A 12900-nucleotide genomic window follows, 5' to 3' on the forward strand; every position below is an offset into this window, starting at 1 on the left:
TAAATTAACTAAAATATAAAAATTTCAAAATTATTTTTAACTCTGGCGACTTTTTTTTCTATAAATTTGAATTTAAATTTGATAAATTAGAGAATATAACTATTTAAAATAAATAAACAGTATATATACCAACATATTTATCGTTAAATATGTTTAATTAATCAATTAACCAATTAGTATTTAATTAATTACAATAATAATAATACATTAATAATTTTATTCATTTATCTATCTTTGTGCAATACCTATGTGTTTATGTTTACGTCCGCTGGACATTTAAATGTTAAATGACAAAATTAATAAATAAATAAATATAAATAATTACAACATAATAATTAGTGAAATAATCAATAATTAAACGTAATTAATTAGGAATTAGTGAAATGAAGATGAGCTGGTGGGATACGAAGCAGTTCACTTCATTTGCAACTCAGGCGTTGAAAACTGCCCAGAAAAAAATTGACAAAGTTTTGGACATCAAAGAGGATAATAATACAAGTTTTTTAATTTGGTTTAATTTATTTAATTTATTAAATAATTTATTAATTTGGAGATATAATATTCAGTCGGATCGTCAGGTGTCTGTAATCTGTAATTGTAATGTAATGTAATTTATCTAGAGATCAATCAATCAAGCTATCTCTCTAATCTAATGCTAATCAATCTATTTTATCTTTCAATCATACTGATCAACTACTAATCTATCCAATCTACCTATCTTTATATCCATCTTATCTGCCTACTTTTACTCAGATAAGATTTTTAAATTAGGTTTTTTTTTGGTATTTCCCTTTCAGTTTAGCACACAGATCAGACTTTACTCATAAATAATGATCTTAAAATAGGTATCTATGATTTGAATGATACTTAAATTAATACTTGAATATTAATAATAAATAAATATGCTATGAAACTCTACACCGCCCATCAGTAATACCAGACAATGAAGAAAAAGATGACAGTTTTTTTAGCAAATGGCTGACCCCAGAGAAAGAAAACACTCCGACCCATCCCAGCACGACCACCGAGTTAGACACAACAGAAAAATTGAAAACCGAATCAACATATTCCACACCGTCATCATCCCTGTTGGATTTCAGCTTGGCAAAAAATGAACTGGGTGATAATGAGGAAGCCAAATTGTATGATTATGATAGCTCACCAAAGAATACAAATTTAATTGTATCAAGCCGGTCTGCTTTTAGAAAAGTTAAACTTAAAGAGACCCCTAAAAAAAGTACCGAATTGAAAACGAAAGCTAGTTTAACTTTGACAGAGGGTGATGAATGGGAAGCATTCAGTGTAACAAAACATGAACCAGCAACTAAATCAACACGTGAAGTTTTGCCAGAAAAATTTGATCTCACTACAAACAAGCAAACAGACAAACAAAATGAGGGTGAACCAGAAAAGTGTGATTCGTTCATACATCCCAAATCCGAAAACCACACTTTCACACAAAATAGCCATAATGTTTCACTCATTAATGATGATGAGAAGGATAGAATGATGATAAAATCAATGATAGATATTAAAGATGATGATGACAATGATAAAAGATGTGTTGAAAATTATGATGAAAATAATTATAACAGAAAGTATGTTATTAAAATTGATGGTAATGCTGTTGAAAATGTTAGCAATGATACCAAAATTGATGATGATACCAAAATTGATGATGATACCAAAATTGATGATGATACCAAAACTGATGATGATGAGGGTGATGGTGATGATAACGTGATGAAGAAGCATAGTTTGGACATGCTGCCAAGTGATAATATCAATGAAACTGATTTCTCAAAATGTTGGAGTGATGCGAGTTTAAGTCAGATGATGACGTCAACTGATATGGAAGCTGATGACGTTGCAGTTGCATCATCAACAACAACAACACAGTGATGTCATCATCAACTACATCAGTGACGTCGTTAACGAAAACGTCATCACCAGTGGCCACGACACCAACATCAGCAGCAGCGGCTGTAGTCGCTACTTCTACGTCATCAACGAAAGTGGCATCATCAATGACGTCATCAATGACATCGACAACATCAGCAGCAGCAGCAGCTACAATAACATCTTCAACAAATGCAGCTGCTGATGTTGCAAGCACTCATTTGATGTCACCACCAAATGATGCCTCTGATAGTTCTACAAACGAAGACAACAATGATGACAATGATAAAATGGTTAATAAAAAACTCCATGATAACAATGCCGATGATAACAATGATGACGATGACGAAGACGACGACGACGATGATGATAATACAGTGGTATCAAATCCCATTACAATTACCATCAGGAATGACGCTAGTGATGTAAAATTGAAAAATGATAACATCATTAGTGAAGAAGTAACGGAGAACTTTACTGATGATGACGATGATGCTGGTAATAATGATGATGAGAAAAAATTAACATCAGCAGCTGCAACAGCAGCATTTAATCAACAATCCCATCAGCAAATCATTTACTCATTGAATGTACCTACCTTATCATCATCAGCCGAAACTAGGATAGCATTACAAATGTCACCAGAATCTATGACGTCAGTCGCAACAACAACTAATACATCATCAGCAACAGCAAATATGACATCAACAGCGGCAAATATAACATCAACATCAACATCAACAAACTTAGCCAATCATGAACAACAACAAACACATCAACAACAACAGCAGCAAACACATCAACAACAACAGCAGCAAACACATCAACAACAACAACAAGAAATTCACGAAAACACGGAACAAAATGCCGACGGCAACGACATTATAGAAGATCAGACTAGCGATTTCTTTGGCTTGTTGAAACAGTCGACATCTGGCACTACATTAACTGGTTAGTGTTGATATAACATTTCAAGCCCAACTTACTTGAATTTACTTACTGTAATGTTTTTGTGCTGTGTTGTTGCCTGTTTATTATATGACATTTTAATGTTATTTAATGTAATATTAGCTGCTGATGCAGGCGTTTCAGAAAATTGATGTCATTTAAAGTTTTAGAATCTTATGTAATGTTTCCATGTTATTTGCTGTGTCTGTGATGTTATTTGTTGCGATTTATTCAATGTAATTTGGATTGATGTAATGTTTCTTAATGTCTGTGTTGTTTTTGGTCTAATATAATGTAATGTGATGTTATTTAACGTAATGGGATGTTATTTAACGTAATGGGATGTTATTTAACGTAATGGGATGTTATTTAACGTAATTGGATGTTATTTAACGTAATGGGATGTTATTTAGCGTAATGAGATGTTATTTAACGTAATGGGATGTTATTTAACGTAATGGGATGTTATTTAACGTAATGGGATGTTATTTAACGTAATGGGATGTTATTTAACGTAATATGATGTTATTTAATGTAATGGGATGTTATTTAATGTAATGGGATGTTATTTAATTTATGTAATGAGATGTTATCTGATGCTGTTTATTAAAGGCTATTCATCAGTTGAGAACAGCTCTTCCTATGTTAGTGACGAAACATCTGACGGTAATAAAACCGTTATTGGTAAGTAAATGGTGATAACAACGATGATAAGGATGATGATGATGCTGATGGTGATCATGATGGTTATGATGATGATGGTGGTGGTTATGATGATGATGGTGGTGGTGGTTATGATGATGATGATGATGAGGGTGGTGGTGGTTATGATGATGATGGTGGTGGTGGTTATGATGATGATGATGATGATGGTGGTGGTGGTTATGATGATGATGATGATGATGGTGGTGGTGGTTATGATGATGATGATGGTGATGATGATGATGATGATGGTGATGATGATGATGATGAGGGTGATGATGATGATGGTGGTGGTGATTACGATGATGGCGATAGTGGCCGAAAATGTTGATAATGAAAGTTTAAAAGTAAATTTTTTATTTACGTTTGAGATGTTTTTAATTTATTCCATCTCGAATAGATGGCACATCATCATCGTCTTCTGACAATTTTTCCACGTTTCTTGTTGCTGGTGACGACCTGAATGGTTAGATATTTTTGAATTTGTACGCATAACCAACTGCGTGTGGTCCGCCCACGTTCGTGCGTGTATAGCTTCTCCAATTTGTTTTATACCATAGTACATTTCCCCTTCTATGATTGGTCAGTAAATTTTTAAATATAAAATTTTCATTCTCACTACTCTCTATCATTCTGATTTTAAATTCAGACCAGCAAGCCATTCAACAACAACCACAGAAACAACGGAAAGATTTTCCACAACAACAACAACAAGATCGTGTCGACAACAACAAAAACGATGATGGTGGTGATGACGACGACACGACAACAATACAAAGACTACTCAAAGAAGCCATTGAAGATAACTGCAGCAGCCGCAGCAGTAGCAGCAGCAGCAACGTGAAAAAAACATCGCCACCTTTTGATAACGATAAAACTCCTGGCTTCGAATTCATCAACCCTCTAAACGTCATCACTTCCAATCTCCAACAACAACAACAACAACAACAGCAACAACAACAACAACACGACGACTCAAAACTAATGCCAAACAACAACAACACCCAAGTTGCAGAGTCAGGCAATCACAGTGGACACACTTCGGCCGATGAAATTGACACTACTACAAGCTCCGACATCGAGATCATTTCACAGATGTCTACACCTAGTTTTTTAGGCACCAACAGCAGTCGGCAAACGTCCAGCTACCTAGAGAAGATTTCAATGATCGGTGGTGGTGGTGTCGGTGGTGGTGTCGGTGTTGGTGGTGGTGCGTCACTGGGGCAGAGTTTTTGCGATCTCTCACCTCCCAATAAACTCGTTTTGAAAAGGTGTTTGGGGGATATTTTTTTTCTTGTTTTAATTTTTTTATTCTTCTTCGTTTTATAGTTTATTTCACATTTGTTACGTAAAAAATTACCTAAAAACAAACACACAGTTTCGCACAAACACACACCAACACATACACGCCAACACACACCAACGCATACACACCCACACACCAACACATACACTCCAACACATACACAAACACACACCAACACATACACAAACACCCACCAACACATGCACAAACACACACCAACACATACACAAACACACACACACACACACATACAGAAATGGCAGCCCCAATACATGCCACAGGCGCTCAGATAGTGGCTCCAGTAGCCAAAGCCTACAAAGTAGAAATGGTGAAGATTTTGTATGCCTGGAGTATAACAGGGGTGGTGGTTTTGTGGATGTAAGACACAAGAGACACATCAGTAACAACGCAGGTGGGGTATAGCCTTAGGAAAGATGAATTAGAGATGTGCGTGCGTACTAAAATCAGTGATGTGCGTGTGTAGTTTAATCGTGGATGTGAGTGTGTATAAAAAAATTATGAGTGTGTGCGTGCCTGTGTGTGTGTGTGTGTGTGTGTGTTGAGGATTTTACTCTATTTACATCTTTCAAGGGAGGTTTATTTATATTGAAAAATATTTTTTAAACTTTCTAAAAGATCAAAGCAATCAAATTGTACAGTTGACCAATGAGAATGATCATCTTATGAAGGTATTTTGTTTATTTGTTTGTTCTTTTGTTTGTTTGTTTATTTATTTGTTCATTTGTTCGTGCATTCATTTGTTCATTCATTCATTCATTCATTCATTCATTCATTCATTCACGACGTACACAGAAATTAGCCGAAGTGGTTGAAATATTGGAAGCCAGGGAGAAAAAAGTTTTGGAACTGGGTCAAGAAAATATCGACCTGCAAGAAACTAACTCCATCCTTAGAAAGTTAGAGTTGTGTTAATCAACCAATCAATGAACCAACTAATCAATCAACCAATCAATTACTCTACCAATCAATCAACCAACCACACACTCAGCCAATCAACCAGCTAACCAATGACACACACTCAACCAACCAACCGACCAATCACAGCCAACTGAAACAGGTCGAGAGCATCAACGAATCAGAGAAGGAAGATTTGAAACAGGTGGCAGACGAGTTTACGAAAAGGATTGCAGAGTCGGAGGGGAGGTTGAACATTGCCCTCAGAGATAGAGATGCGTTGAAGAAAGCTCTGCAAGAATCTGAAATAGCTAGAAAGTGAGATGTTGTTGTGCGTGTATTTACATTTGCGTGTTTGTGTGCAATGCATGTATGTGTGTGTGTGAGTGTGTGTGTGTCTGTGTACGTATGTGTGTCTGTGTGTATGTGTACGTATGTGCGTAGTTTTATGCGATTATTTTGAAAAGAAAATTTTTGAATTCCAAGATCTGACAACATGACCGGTGATAAAGTGATAAAAGAGAAAGAGCAGATTATTTCTGAACTTCTGGCAGAGGGTATTATACATTTTGTACTGTTCATTTCTTGTATTTTTGTATATAGATTTTGATATTTCAACATTTCAACACGCAGTGCTCAGTTTAAGTTATTTCAGGTCATAAATTTTTATTTTCTAGAATGAAATACAAGCCGTAGAAAACCATTAAGCGATTCGTATATATCCATCGAAATAATATTCAATATCAATATTCAATTAATATTCATTATCAATTTATAATCAGTCAATCAATCAATCAATCAATCAATCAATCAATCAATCAATCAACAATCAATTAATTAATTAATTAATATTCAGGTGAAAAGTTATCAAAGCAGCAGTTGCAGACCAACAACATCTTGAAGAAGTTGAGGATAAAAGATAAAGAAAATGAGACAGCCATAAAAAATCTCAAGTCAGTTTTCATTTTTTTTTTTGTACCTGTGTGTCATTTTTTTTTCATCATTCTATCACTTTATGAACGCTAATTGACCAATCAATTTCTAATTATATATTTATGTTAATTTGTATTTATTTATTTTATTATATTTATCATTTTTTATTATTTGTTTCAGACAAAAAGCTGAAGACCAAGCCAGTGAAATATCTAAACTGGAGGACATTCTGAACGGCATGGTTGATAACGATAAGGCCAATATTGGTGATTAATTTCACATTTTTATTTCTTTTTATTCATTTTATGGTATTAAATGAATAAATAAATTTGAATAAATAATTAATAAATAAATAATAATAAATTTATAATTCTAATAAATAATTTTGAACAAGTGAGTGAATGCTTATTGGCAAAGTGAAAATTCTTGAAAAATCAGAGAGAGAAAGAGAGAAAGAACGAGAGAGGGAAATGGAAAGAGAGAGAATAATAGTATAAAAATTAATAAAATAATATTTATAGATAATTAATTATATTTATTTTATTATGAACCTTTCTTCAGAGACAATAAATCAGATGAGTTCGTCTTTAAAATCAAATGAAGATGAGATTAATAGACTGAAGGTTCTGCTTTTTTTTTTTTTCTTTCCTTATTTAATCACTGATTTATTCATTCATTGATTGATTCATTCATCTGTTCGTTTGTTAATTCATTAATTTATTCATTCATTCACTCACTCACTCATTCACTAGAACGAATTAGAAGATGCTTTGGAGAAAGCAAAAAGCTTCAAGTCTGCATTGGATAATTCGTACAAGTGAGTTGCCATAGTTTCTTCTTCTTCTTCTTCTTCTTCTTCTTCTTCTTATTATTATTATTATTATCATTATTATTACCACTATTGTTATTATTGTTGTCATACGATGACGTCAATCAATCAGTCAACCAATCAATCTACCGACAAATGACGTCACCACTCAACCGACCAATCACCGACGTTATCAGAGAGATGTCAGAACTGCACAGAGCTCGTATGACAGACATGACGGAGGCCCAGAAGATGGCGATGACTGCCGAGACGTCAACCCGAGAGCAACTGATGCAGAGGCTGGAGGAACAAAAGATGAACGCCAAGAAAGTGGAAAATCAACTCCACATTCAGGTCGGTTAATAATATCATCATATGATTATTAGATCATTAGATTAAAGATATGATAATTTTGATGATACTACTGCTACTCTTTCTGCTCTTACCACCACCACTACCTACTACTACTACTACCTCTACTACTACTACTACTACTGCTACTACTACTACTACTACTACCGCTGCTGCTGCTGCTATTACAGATTGAAGATATGCAGCTGTCGATGACAAGAATGGAGAAGGAACATTCCAGAAGGGAAGATGGATTGAAGGAAGAAATTGCTGACTTGCAATTGGTTTGTTTCATTTTCATTTTTAAATCCATTTCGTCATCAATTTTTGCAAATTTTTAGACCAATTGTATATATTCCTACAAACCATTCGACCAATCACATCAGCGTTTTATAAATCAACCGACCAATCACATCAAATCGCACAAATTAACCAGCCAATCAATTCAATCCTTACAAACTAACCAACCAATCAATCGCATCCATTTAGAGAATGCAAGAGGCTGAAGAACGAAATCACGAACTCACACAGAGCGTGTCTACTGGTAATACCTCAATTGATAATAATAATAATAATTATAGTTAAAATATTTAAAATTATGGGCATAATTGTTATTATTATTATAATTAATATTATTATAATGGTTCCGTAACAGCCACTAGGCCGTTGTTGAGACAAATAGAGAACATACAATCTACATTCCAGGCCCAGGCAATCAACTTTGAAAAAATTGAAAAAAATCTCTCCGACAGATTGAGTAATCCTTTGTTTTATAACTTTCGTAATAACTAATTATTATTATTATTGTTATTATTGTTGTTATTATTATTGACGAGGATTGATTATTATTATTATCATTATTGTTGTTGTTGTTGTAATTATGATTATATAAAAGATGATGATGACGACGACGACGATAATAATAATAACAATGATGATGAGGAAGGTGATGATGAAATTGGGTTATAAAAGTTGTGCTTCTTAAAACTCGCTTTAGAGCTTACAATAATAAAACACAACACAGTACAATACGATACGAACAAGTTACACCGAATACCAAATACAAATGACGTATTTATTTTTTGTACTATGACGTCATTATGACATAATTGACGACGACGGCGACAATCAGACGAGGCGCAAAATCACTTGCTATCTGCGGTTGAGAAAGAGAGAGTAACTGGCGAAACATTAGCCGAAACAACAACGAGACTTAACTCGCTTGAGTTACAGGTTTTTTAGTTTTTTTTACTTTTCTTTCATTCATTCATATTCGTTCATTCATTTATTCATTCATTCATTCATTTATTCGTTCGTTTGTTCGTTCGTTCGTTGACATACATAGACATACATCATTCATCTTATAAACACACATACACACATACACACAAACACACATGAACAACATATATACAAATATACACGCATCTTATCATCAATACACACACACACACTCACACACACACACGCACGCATGCCAGGTTTCATCACTAAGACAGGACAAAGCGCGGCTGAAGGCAGACCTGGAAATGGAGAAATCCAAATTAGGATTGCTCGATGAGAATAAACACATGTACGTGTGTGTACGTCGGTGTCTCTGTGTGTGTGTGTGTGTGCGCCTGTGTGTGTGTGTGTGTGTGTGTGTATCTATTTAAACTATTGAATATTACAAAAACTAAATAATAATATAACGATAAATATATAACAGATATTAATGAATATAAAATAAATATTAATAATATTTCATAAAGGTTAACAGCTCAAAAAGATGCTCAAATCAGAAAACTTGAAGATGAACTGAAAGACTTGAAGAAAGAAAAAGTACTTTTTACAACTACAATCATTACCATCATCATCATCATTGTTATTATTTTTATTATTATTATTGTTATTACTACTATTATTATCATCATCGCCATATTAACTGTAATTTTATTTATCTCTACGAAACAAGATATTGCTGGAAAACCAGCTGGAGTTGGAGAAGATGAGGGTTGAGTCAGAGCGCAAGAAGTACAACATCATATCCGACCAGCTGAGAGAGAAGGTTTGTTGTTTGATGACGTCATAATTATAAGTTATATTTATTATTTATATTTGTTATAATTATGTAATTATGTGGCTCTGACGGGGTGAATTAAGCCGGTAGTTGGTTACTAGAATCATGTATGTCTCGCATTATACACATTATCGTTTGATATTTTTTTAGAATGTGGCCCTGATATAGTGAATTAAGCTGGTGGTTTTTTTGTTACTAGATTACACATGCAAGCACGCACAAACATACACACACACAAACATACTTATACACACACACACACACACACAAACATGTATATACATACATATATATATATATATATATATATATATATATATATATATATATATATATATATATAAATGTGTATAGGAAGCCTTACTAAGCATGAAAACTACTATGGCTAGTAGCAGTAGTAGCAGCAGTATCAACCAACAACAACAACAATACGACGATAGGGTATCGTTATCATCGACACCAACGACCCCATATTTTGTTGGTTCTTTGGTTTTGGAGTTAATTTGTTTGGTTTTTGTTATTCAACTTTTTAGTCGATTTTGTCATTATTATTATTATTATTATTATTACCATCCTCATCATCATCATCATCATGGCCATCTTATTTTTCAGGACGATTACCAGGATCGCCTCTCAGCTAAATCATTCTCGTCCGAAAACTCGCAACAACAACCTCATCAACAACAACAACAACAACAACGCCACCAACAAATAACGCCGACGTCATCCACGTCATCGATGACGTGGATGAGTAGCAAGCATCAGCACCAGCAGTCCGTGTATGACAGTCTTCGCGGACTGGTCGGCACTTCGGTCGTGGAGAACTTGCAGTCACAGTTAAAGTTGAAAGACGGAGAGATTCTGCAGTTGCAGGTTGGTTGGCTGGTTGGTTGGTTGATTAGTTGGTTGGTTGGTTGGCTAGTTGGTTGGTTGGTTGGACAGCTGATTGGTTGGATAGCTAATTGGTTGGTTAGTTAAATGGATGGTTGATTGATTGATTGATTCATTTATTTTTCGGCTAGCGGATTGACTGGCTCATTAAAAACCAGCAAAACTACCACCATTTATTATTATTTTAAATGTTCATCATTCGGCTATTTTATTTTCATTTTTTGATTACATCAAAATGAAGGCGCAAATTAACGACCTTGAGAGAACCCGCGAATCATTATCGAGAGAGCTCGTGAAGGTCACCGTGCAGAATGAAGAACTCCAGGACCGAATGGATAAGTTGAGAGACATTCAACAACAGTACCAGGTCTGTTGACGTTCTATTTTGGTGCGTTAGTGTAGTGGTAGTGTTAATTGTTAACGGAACTAAAAGGTTCCAGGTTCGATTCCTGTTGGGTCCATTCTTGGAGAATGCTGTTTTGGGTTTTGATTTTGAATGGTGATTGTGCGTTTCAACTATTATCATTATCGTCGTCATCACCATCATCATCATCATTATTACGATCAGTATCATCATTATCATCTTCCTCTTCTTCATCATCACTATCATCACCACAGGAAATGGATCAAAGGTACAACGCCTTATTGCAGATGTACGGGGAGAAGCTGGAAGAGATTGAAGAAATAAAGATGGATTTACACGACATCAAAGATATATACAAGTCTCAGGTGTGTGTGTGTGTGTGTGTGTGTGTGTGTGTGTGTGTGTGTGTGTGTGTGTGTGTGTGTGTGTGTGTGTGTGTGTGTGTGTGTGTGTGTGTGTGTGTGTGTGTCAGTCATTCAGTCACTCATTCAGTCACCCATTAATTTATTCATTCCTTAACTTATCCGTTTATTCATTTATCCATTCATTCTTTCATTCATTCACTTAATGCCAAAAAATTCAATTCATTCATTCTTTCATTCATTCACTCAACGCCTAAAATAATAGATGGACGAATTGCTGAAATTGAAAACCCAAACCATTCCAAGTTGATTGTGCAGAGCTGTTAACATTATTATTGTTATCTGGTTTTAAAGTTCCGTCTCGCTCGCTACCGTAATAGTGGCGCATTTTCTATAGTTCTGTGTGTGTATTTTTATGTGTGTGTGTGTGTTTGTGTGTGTACTTTTGGCGTATTTGTGTACATGTATCTGTGTTTTTAAATAGGTACTTTTTGTTCTCTCTATCTCTTTCTTTCTCTCCCTCTCAGTCTTTCTCTTACGACCTCTACCTTTTATCTCTTCTCTCTCTCTTTTAGTAATTACTCTCTCTTTCTCTTCTCTCTCTTTTCTATATGTTTGTATGTGTGTATACGTGTGTGTGTAATTATATTAAATATTGATAGTATTTACTTTTGAAAAATTGGTTCAACGTTAAATTGTAAATATCCGGTATATGTACGTGTGCGTGTGTATGTGTGTGTGTGATTGTTTGTACGTATGTGTGTCTGTGTGTGTGTCTGTTTGTGTGCGTGCGTGCGTGTGTGTGTATTCTCTTTGAAATGTAATTATAATGATTAATTCCGTTTCGCTATCATTATTATTATTTCTACGTTGCATACATTTTAATTATCAGTAAGAATTAAATTAATAATAATAATAATAATTGCATTTGTTATTATTATTATCAAAGATGTATGGATTTTACGCAGAATGGTAACATACAGCAGTAATTAATCGCACACATTCACCCTTCATCATTTAATAACCGTCGTCATAATCTTCATCATTCATTAACATTATTATTATTGTTATTATTATAATTATAATAATTATTATTGTTATTATTATTGTTGTTGTTGTTATTATTATTGCATTAGGTATTAGTATTGTATTTTATTTTGTTATACATTTTACTGACTCACTAAGTAAATAACATAGCCATTATATTATGGTTATTTATATCATATATGTGTATTACGTTTATGTGTACTGTGTAGGTATATATATTTATATATATTTATTTAAATATATGAAATATATATATATTTCATATATATATATTTCATATATATTTATATATATATTATATATATATATTTCATA

The 12900-nt window shown here is 33.9% G+C and overlaps 3 protein-coding genes across 3 annotated transcripts in view; 2 read left to right on the forward strand and 1 right to left on the reverse strand.

Annotated features, from left to right (window-relative positions):
• Positions 1-383: 383 nt before the first annotated feature.
• Positions 384-6977, forward strand: HELRODRAFT_174875 (hypothetical protein; the record flags this gene model as incomplete). The annotated part of the gene is made up of 10 exons (XM_009022310.1): positions 384-498; positions 932-1807; positions 2059-2192; positions 2712-2850; positions 4199-4820; positions 5110-5267; positions 5492-5544; positions 5669-5772; positions 5942-6088; positions 6884-6977. 10 exons carry the CDS (start codon positions 384-386, stop codon positions 6975-6977), a joined length of 2442 nt encoding a protein of 813 aa, XP_009020558.1.
• A 735-nt stretch (positions 6978-7712) lies between these two features.
• On the forward strand, positions 7713-11315 carry HELRODRAFT_174876 (hypothetical protein; the record flags this gene model as incomplete). The annotated part of the gene is made up of 8 exons (XM_009022311.1): positions 7713-7865; positions 8054-8146; positions 9344-9435; positions 9614-9683; positions 9817-9909; positions 10534-10722; positions 11054-11179; positions 11253-11315. The coding sequence occupies 8 exons, from the start codon at positions 7713-7715 to the stop codon at positions 11313-11315; spliced, it is 879 nt and encodes a 292-aa protein (XP_009020559.1).
• A 571-nt stretch (positions 11316-11886) lies between these two features.
• HELRODRAFT_174877 (hypothetical protein) overlaps positions 11887-12900 on the reverse strand; it is a gene marked incomplete at both ends in the record, with an annotated part of 12862 nt that continues 11848 nt past the window's right edge. The window contains one exon of the mRNA XM_009022312.1: positions 11887-11937. Coding sequence (XP_009020560.1) covers positions 11887-11937 — 51 coding nt within the window. The remainder of the gene's footprint in view (positions 11938-12900) is intronic.

Source organism: Helobdella robusta (assembly GCF_000326865.2).
Source record: "Helobdella robusta unplaced genomic scaffold HELROscaffold_31, whole genome shotgun sequence".
Lineage (NCBI taxonomy): Eukaryota > Metazoa > Annelida > Clitellata > Rhynchobdellida > Glossiphoniidae > Helobdella > Helobdella robusta.